Raw genomic sequence first — 9294 nt, forward strand, 5'->3', positions numbered from 1 at the left:
ACACAATACCCCATAATAAAGTAAAAACTGTTTATTTTTGCAAATGTATATAAAAATATATAAAAAAACATCACATTTACATATGTATTCAGACCCTTTACTCAGTACTTTGTTGAAGCACCTTTGGCAGCGATTACAGCCTCGAGTCTAATTGGGTATGACGCTACAAGCTTGGCACACGTGCATTTGGGGAGTTTCTCCCATTATTCTCTGCCGATCCTCTCAAGCTCTGTCAAGCTGGATGGGGAGTGTCGCTGCACAGCTCTGTTCAGGTCTCTCCAGAGATGTTCGATCGGGTTCAAGTCCGGGCTCTGGCTGGGCCACTCAAGGACATTCAGAGACCTGTCCCGAAGCCACTCCTGCGTTGTCTTGGCTGTGTGCTTAGGGTCGTTGTCATGTTGGAAGGTGAACCTTCACCCCAGTCTGAGGTCCTAAGCAGGTTTTCATCAAGGATCTGTCTGTACTTTGCTCCGTTCATCATTCCCTCGATTTCTGACTAGTCTCCCAGTCCCTGCCACTGAAAAACATCCCCCCAGCATGATGCTGCCACCACCAAGATTCACCGTAGGGATGATACCAGGTTTCCTCCAGACGTGATGCTTGGCATTCAGGCCAAAGAGTTAAATCTTGGTTTCATCAGACCAGATAATCTTGTTTCTCATGGTCAGTCCTTTAGGTGCCTTTTGGCAAACTCCAAGCGGGCTGTCATGTGCCTTGTACTGAAGAGTGGCTTCCGTCTGGCCACTCTACCATAAAGACCTGATTGGTGGAGTGCTGCATAGATGGTTGTTCTTCTTGAAGATTCTCTCATCTCCACAGAGGTACTCTGGAGCTCTGTCAGAGTGACCAACGGGTACTTGGTCACCTCCCTGACCAAGGCCCTTCTCCCCCGATTGCTCAGTTTGGCCGGGCGGCCAGCTCTAGGAAGAGTCTTGGTGGTTCCAAACTTCTTCCATTTAAGAATGATGGAGGCCACTGTGTTCTTGGGGACCTTCAATGCTGGAGACATTTTTTGGTACCCTTCCCCAGATTTGTGTCTCGGAGCTCTACGGACAATTCCTTCGACCTCATTGCTTGCTTTTTGCTCTGACATGCACTGTCAACTGTGGGACCTTATATAGACAGGTGTGTGCCTTTCCAAATCATGTCCAATCAATTGAATTTACCACAGGTGGACTCCAATCAAGTTGTAGAAACATCTCAAGGATGATCAATGGAAACAGGATGCACCTGAGCTTAATTATGAGGCTCATAGCAAAGGGTCTTAATACTTATGTAAATAAGTTATGTTGTACATTTTTCACACATTTGCAAACATTTCTAAAAACATGTTTTCACTTTGTCATTATGGGGTATTGATGAGGAAAAAACTACTTTAATCAATTTCAGAAAAAGGCTGTAACATAACAAAATGTGGAAATAGTCAAGGGGTCTGAACACTTTCCGAATGCACTGTATAACAAAAAGACCCTGGATCCAGATCAGATAAGACATTATTCAAAAGGTTAGTTTATTAAAGTGTCACTCCACAACTGGCTGACAATACAAAATAGATTTGTTTTTTTAAACACATTGTGGACCACTCACAGTTGAGACACTAAAAGCAGTCAGTCAAACATTGCACAGTATGTCCTTTGGAGTCCTCTATAATACATGTTATCATAAATAACATCTATACACAGTGGTTCAGAGGACATTCAGGAACCTCTAAAGGTCTGATGGAGGATGAGACAGCATGCTTTGAAAAGGCATTCATATCCTTGTCACCTGATCAAATGTAGCATTTCATTATGGCTGGAAAGTTGGCTATCATAAGTGGTGTAATCGTACAATATAAATACATGGTTTTCGTATAAGGCGTGATACAGTATAATAACAGTACAGTAAATTGTGCACATCAGTATAAACGTCTCCCTGAACAGGGAACATAGAATGTAATGCTGACAATGATCAACAGTTATAAAGGTTGAAGAAAATCATAAGTACAGTAGTTGTACAGTAAGGCTGAGGGTTTAAAGGGATAGTTTAGGATTTTACACAACTTATTGTCAGGTTCCTCACTCTGCCAGTAGTCTTTGGGCCAGGAGAAACAGTAATCCATGGTTCAGTTCTTTAAACAGCCACTACAAACTTCAAATAACTATATAATAATAAGTGTTAGCTAGTCCCCACTAGCTAACACTCAATAGAAGTGAATGAGGCATTGCAAATAAAACGCACGTTCAAAAAGATTCCACCGGAGCAGACCAGCAAAAAACATGCCCGAGTTTACTTTGATTGATTAGAAATACTCATCGCAAGCCTGCAGACAGGGCAAAATCATAGTCTAGCCAGCCTTAGTAACAAAGACATCATTTTCATCATTCTGCTGTTTTGCTTTGTCCATTGATGCATTTTGATTTAGAACTTGGAGCTCGGCCGAGGGAGGTTCTTCGTTCAACTTTTTGCTTTAACGATTCCTGACCCATACTACTACTACTACTACTACTACACCTAGACATACTGGTACCAGCCAAGCAAGATGTTCAACAGATAGACCTGCAGAGACAGAAAAAAATAACTTATAGTACTAGATTATTTCCAGGTTCTAGCATTAACATATAAATTAACACAAATTGCCATACAATTAAACCCATGTTATGTAATGATTTCTCATGACACAAAATGACTTGATAGCACTACTGCATTGTTGTCACGATACTAACATTGACTTTGATATAATACTTATTGTGGTATTAGATATGCAATATGGTGAATAAATGCCTCAAAGTCAATGTACTGTACTGTATAAAACATGTGGCTAACACTCCATCTGATGAGGTAATGGGTATGCAGGCTTTTGTTACAGCCCTGCTCAAACACCAAATTCTGCTTTTCAAGGTCCTATTGTGCAGCTGTTTAGTAGAATCTGGTGTGCTAAAGCATTGACAAAACACAGCAAATATTACAATACTTAAAAATAAATAAAAGGCACACAAAAAAGCCCTAATTCCCACAGTTATAAAATGTTGGCTAGTATACTTTGAAGCAAGGTAATGTGATTAATATCTTATAAAGTAGTGCATGCAGTCAGGTTTCAGGGGAGATATATTGACATCATGGGGTTAATTTATAAATTTCCATGCGCTCTATATTGCTAATGTTCTCTGAATCATTGTAGGAAAGAAAGCAATCTCAGCAGCTTTCATGTGGTCCAAAACTTGAGTGAATGACACCAAAATTGACCGAATTATACTTTTACCAACGTAATGCACCCGCAGCACTGGAAAGTTGTTTAGGACATGATCTATAGTTGCCATGGCGTCGTAGTAGCGGCCTAAGAACAGAGCTCCTGTACATTTTCACATAATTTGTTGTTTTTAATTATTTTAAATTAGCTCTTTTGTTTTTGATAACATTGTGTTTTCATTGCATATATCTGGGGGGTTTTGAGACACGGATTTGCAGATTGACTGACATGTTAACACTTTTTGGCTTGGCTAGCTAGCTAGTGTTTTTGTTTGAAAAATGCATCTGGACACAGTACCATCTTCTTGGTTTCATCTGGCTGCCAATTCCTGACCTTTTGACAACATAATTTGAGAAGTCGCCTGAAGCGTGAGAGGAATGGGAGATAGTGGAATCCAGCAGTGCTGAGGCAGAGGGCTCGTAGAGAGGACGACTGGCTAGTATCTGAACTTAGTGTGGTGAGCTTTCTGGCGCTCAGAGCTGCTGAGGCATCCCCAAAGTGAGTGCTACACAGCGTGGAAGAGGTGAAGTCCAGTGGCAGACTTGCCCTCTACAAGATCATCAGCAGACAGCAGAGGTGCTCCCTTCCTGGAGATACTGCAATACCAGGTCGATGCGTGGAGTGAATGGAGTAAGCCCCTATTCCAGCTCCCTGTTCCAAAAACCTATTTCATATATGGTCCCCAGATAGGGGACGTATCAGATATTAAACTGACAGGAACAGATTTTTTATAACAGATACACTTGATCTTAGACAAAAGGCAGAGAAGCCAAAAAAGTTTAAAAGTATCTTGAATGTCAAACTAAATACGGCCAGAGGAGCCAGATGTGGGCATATACACAATCATACACATTCCAAAACGTATTAGCATATAAACCAGATCTGACCCACTTCTAGCTCCTGATAAAATAAATAAATTACATTGAGATTTCCACAACTTTACTTTCTAGTTCTACATGACAGATCCCCAAAAATTACTTGGAATGTATTTGATGTCAAATACAAACAGAGCTCCCATTATTTAGAATGTTGCTGTGCGTTGTTTCACAGCACAGCTGTCTTTGTGAGGTTAAAATGTGGCCTTTCAATTACAGATTGGCAGGGTTTTCACTTTTGGTACAATTCTGTTGGTTCTACTGCAACAAACAAGCTCATTAAGTGCCTGATAGATTTTTTTGAACCCAGATTTGCTATTACTGCACTACACATCTCACAATCTACTTCAACTTAAAAGATCAGAAGACGATTATACCTGGTTTGGTTGAAGATGGTTGGGGGGCTGCTGTGATGGTTGAAGTCTCAGTGCTACCTGAAAATGTATCATAAGCTAAATACACTGTTGTCATGCTTGAATAACAAATATTTCTGCACTACAAAAACGTTTATCTTTATCTCAGCGTTTCCCAAACTTGGTCCTTGGGACCTCAAGGGGTGCACGTTTTGGTTTTGGCCCTAGCAATACACAGCTGATTCAAATAATCAAAGCTTGATGAGGAGTTGATTATTTTAAAACCAGCTATGTAGTGCTAGGGGGAAAAAGAAAAATATGTACCCCCTGGAGTCCCCCAGTTTGAGTTTGGGAAACCCTGCTTTATCTACCTCCAGGTTAAAGATCAGGTGACAATAATACCTCCTGGTGTGGTTGTAGATGGTTCAGGGGCTGCAGTGGTGATTGAACTCTCAGTACTCCCTGAAAATACATTATAAGCTAAATAAGCTTCATTCAAAATCAACTGGTGTTTTATCCCTTTAGTACAGCTAAGCAACAGTGCAACTTTAGAAACCACTCTACTGTCACATGTACTTCCACTTAATCCTTTCAATGCAAAAAAAGATGGACAGGAGGCTTCTTACTTGTAATCTTAAATGTCTTTAGAATGGTAGGCCAAGCACAGTACTCATAATAGTGTGGATTTTCATCTTCTTTGGATACATTCCAAATTACAACAGCACGGCCGTTGGCGTCATTCTTCAACTGGATCCTGTCCTGATAACGTGGATCCACATTCAACTCGGACAGCTTCTTGCTATACTCGAACACGTCGCCAATTTTCTCGGTGCGTACACTGAAGTTTGACACTGGACATTGGTCATCATCCGGTATTTCTATGTGTAAGGACTCCCCCATACAAAGAAGTAAATCCTGGTGTGGCACTGTAAAATTTGGAGAAAAACCATCAGATTATTCACCGCATTATTTTTTACAGCCACAGCTAAAATTATTGAACATTAAATAATGTTACTCCAGAGGCTCCTTTTCAAGATCTACATACACTTTCCCTCAGCCAACAAGACGAGTCTTGTTACAGAACACCAAAATCAAGTAAAGCAGTATTGTTATGTATTGACTAATAAGATGTGTCTGTCAGGATTCTTTTCAATAATTCATTTAAAAAAAAATGTTTAGGCTATAACGATGTTGGTAAAAATGTACCCTAAGAGACCGATAAAAATTGACAATTGCATTTTTTCTTCAATCCTGTCAGTCATGTTGACTGACTCAAATTTATGCTGGAGGATCCTCTGCTGTAGTGCAGCCATGTAAGAGCTTTTGATGTAACAGCTGATCATACAATAGCTAACCATTGTAACCAGGGCATTAAATTAACATTTTGGTGAAACAGCCAGTTAGACTCTTTACTAGCTCTCGAGAACCCATACAGCCATTGGGTTTTCATTCTAACCGTTGACCACAGCGTAGCCAATGTGTACAACAGTCCAGACGCTCTGTCTAACCATTAATAATAAATAATAGTGTGCAATACGGTTTTGGAAACCTCAGAAACTCTACCCTTATTTCACCCCAAAATGATTTAACAAATACAGAAGATACATGTACTGTGCACCATTTTAACTGATTCCCACTGAGGTGTTTTGCATTGCACATTTTCCCCAAACTAGGACACTTTCTGTGCAAATAGAAACTTGCGAGGGAACAAAAACATCCACTCGAACTATGTCCACAAAAAACTAGAAATACACTACATGACCAAAAGTTATTTACAATTTTTTTTGTGTTGTTGTAGTGTAGCTAGTACATTTTCATTCATATTATGAAAATGCTCAATTCCAGTGGTATAATTATTTAAAACCAACCTGATGATTTCGACTGGCTGGAAGGCAGGAACCAGATGACTGCGACAACACTCAGCCAACTAAGAAGAAATGTACAACTTGTTATCGAAAAACTTTCATTTAACCAAGTGACTGTTAGGAGATGGCCATTATTAATATAACGTTAATCACACCTGTTTGAAACATTACCAGAGCCATATAACGTTAACAGTTAGCCATCTATTAATAGCTAACTAGCTATCTAGCCCATTTGCTCACTGGCTTCGCATTTAACTTCGCTACATCATCATGGGCCACTAACTACTAAACTAGCTGACGTTACACAGATATTATAGCTAGTGATCTATGTCGTCAGCTTTAACCTTAACCTACATTATAACAGACGCCGGTCAATGAAAATAACGCGACGTATCAAAGTTTGCTTAAATCCCGTAGCTAAGCCGAGCGGGTTGCTAGCGTTGACTTTGCTAGCTTGCGATAGAGCAAAGTCGCATTAAAAGTAAATAGTTAACTTTGACTAAACAGTAGATTTCGGTCAAAATTGATGCCACATCGACGAACTAGCATTAGACTCACCTGCAGAAATGCATGTTTTGTAACTAGTTATAGCTGAATATGAACTTTAGTCTCGGAAATCTAAGACCTAACAACAGCACTAGACGTATGCTGGAAGCAATGATGCAATATAGCTACAGTACATATGAACACCATAACACCGCCGGGGCGAGGCAACCACGGCCTGAGGGAAAGGCATGTTCCCGCCACGGCCCAGACTACCACTTCCTTGTTTTTAATATTCGCGCTAAAGTTCTACCAATAGCGAAGATCCATGTAGGCGGATCCATGTAAACAACATTTAAGACCATCCAGCTACAGCTGAACGTTTCCAGAGTATGAGCAGTAGCTACCTTAATTCGATTTTTATAACAAAACCATCTAGCGGGTTTTTCAAAAACTGCCACAATATTTATTGGGTCTAGCTAAAAGTTACAATAATGAGTTTTTATCCCGCGCGGGAAAATTCTTGTTCACGTGAGTACATAGTGCTTTCTAGAAAGCAGCTAAAAACCCAGTGCAGCCAGGCAGGTTTTAGCCACAGATAAAAAGGGGAAACCGTTTAGACTTAGTATTTGCTTTTGCGTCACCTGAAGTGTTTATCTAGTTGACGCTAGCTGGCTATTATCTAAATCAGTCTTAAACTCATGCATATTATTTGTAATCTCACATCTGGCTCAATAAACTGAGCCATCATGATGAAACGAAGCAAACTCTTTAAATAAACATTATTCACATTTTGCTTAGTTAAAATAAGTACGTCTACATACCAACGCCATTGCCAGACCACCGCACTTCTTCACTGCATGCTGTTTCTGAACTGCTCTGGCGGGAAACTGGAGGAAGTTGTTTAGTGGTAGGCGGTGTCAGGGAGCGTTCGTTTTGTGCACCCGTTCATTAATCAGTGCATAATTTTCCGCCCATCCTGATACACCCAAGCGGCCAACCCCAATGATAGGCTCGATGGGTCCCCAGGGCCAACTACTTGTACTTTTAAAGAAAACATTTCCATCCAGGACATTTTTTTTGTCATTTAGCAGACGCTCTTATCCAGAGCGACTAACAGTTAGTGAATGCATACATTTTCCCCAAATTTTTTTTCATACTGGCCTCCGTGGGAATCGAAACCACAACCCTGGCGTTGCAAGCGCCATGCTCTACCAACTGAGGTACACAGGACTCGAAATGGTGCCTGAGGAGGCCAGCAGCATCATCATCAAGGAGCCCACACACCCAAGCCAGGAGCTGTTCACTCCCTTAGGCTACTACCATCAGGCAGACGGTATTGGAGAAAGAGGTCTGATACCAACAGGCTCAGAGACCATTTCTATTTACAAGCTGTCAGACTGCTGAACACTTGAACTGGACCTGCTCTGATTCTCTGCACCTTAACACACAGACACACACACACATTAATGCAACACACACATCACAGCTGCTGCTACCAGACACTTATTATGATTGCTAAAGGCTATTGCACAATTTAAACATTTGCCCCTGTTGGGATCTATTTTCTTATAATTAGATGTGATGCCTAGCTTAAAAAGAATACATTAATGATTCAACATAATAGGTTTGTGCTGTACTGATATAGATTGTTTAACATAACAAGCTGTGACTAATGTGAGGAACCGTTAGGGGGGAGGCTGAGATAGACTTGTGACACACACACACACACTGCCTCTTTGTTAAACCGTTCAAGGACATGTGTACTGCAACAATGAAGAAGAGGAAACTATGTCTGAGGGTTGCTGACTCTCGAGACAAGTTGCAAAAACAACTAATGCCCGGCAACAGTGAAGCGCCAAGAGGCTGGGACCAGCCTGTGCGCCAACGATAGGCTGAGAAAGTTTAAACCACGCTCAGCCTCTACTCTGACAGGCCTGCTTTGAACGGGAACTATCTCTGTCAGAGTATTAAAATAATAACTTTGGGTTGGGACAGTTAGTTCTTTGTTTTGCCCTGCGAGGTGTTACAGTGAACCCCTATATATGAAGATTGCATTTACCATTTATTCGCTTGACTAATTATATTAATAAAAAAGCAGAGAATATATACAGTGACTTAGTGTTAAATTCTGTTCTGATACCAGATTTGAATTACGCAACTTAACACCCCCCAATCCCCCCCTTCCCAATTCATCACAAATGTGTTCAATAGGGTTGAGGTCTTTTTTTTTTTTTTCACCTTTATTTAACCAGGTAAGCCAGTTGAGAACAGGTTCTCATTTACAACTGCGACCTGGCCAAGATAAAGCATAGTAGTGCAATAAAAAAATTTAAAAAACACAGAGTTACATATGGGGTAAAAAACATAAAGTCAGAAATACAACAGAAAATATATATACAGTGTGTGCAAATGTAGCAAGTTATGGAGGTAAGGCAGTAAATAGGCTATAGTGCAGAATAATTACAATAGTATTAACACTGGAATGC

General features: G+C 40.5%; 1 protein-coding gene across 2 annotated transcripts; it reads right to left on the reverse strand.

Moving 5' to 3' along the window:
- Positions 1-1349: 1349 nt before the first annotated feature.
- On the reverse strand, positions 1350-7686 carry LOC311111279 (uncharacterized protein). 2 transcript variants are annotated; one of them, XR_014610764.1, is made up of 6 exons: positions 7630-7686; positions 6326-6384; positions 5084-5383; positions 4860-4919; positions 4482-4538; positions 1350-2538 (listed from the first exon to the last, which is right to left on the reverse strand). XR_014610764.1 is itself a non-coding variant. In XM_084153994.1 (6 exons), exons 1-6 carry the CDS (start codon positions 6892-6894, stop codon positions 2450-2452), a joined length of 579 nt encoding a protein of 192 aa, XP_084010120.1. In that variant the 5' UTR covers positions 6895-6981; the 3' UTR covers positions 1358-2449. The 2 variants fall into 2 exon arrangements, 1 of the variants encoding a protein (XP_084010120.1); XM_084153994.1 differs by lacking the exon at positions 7630-7686 and adding an exon at positions 6881-6981 and having other exon boundaries at positions 1358-2538.
- Between the last annotated feature and the right edge of the window lie 1608 nt (positions 7687-9294).

Source organism: Coregonus lavaretus (assembly GCF_964263955.1).
Source record: "Coregonus lavaretus genome assembly, chromosome: 37".
Taxonomy (NCBI): domain Eukaryota; kingdom Metazoa; phylum Chordata; class Actinopteri; order Salmoniformes; family Salmonidae; genus Coregonus; species Coregonus lavaretus.

Coding starts and splice junctions, on each gene's coding strand:
- LOC311111279 (XM_084153994.1), bottom strand. Junction 4,920..5,083: donor AAAGACATTTAAGATTACAA/GTAAGAAGCCTC, acceptor ATGTATTTTCAG/GGAGTACTGAGAGTTCAATC. Junction 4,539..4,859: donor ATCTACAACCACACCAGGAG/GTATTATTGTCA, acceptor ATACATTTTCAG/GTAGCACTGAGACTTCAACC.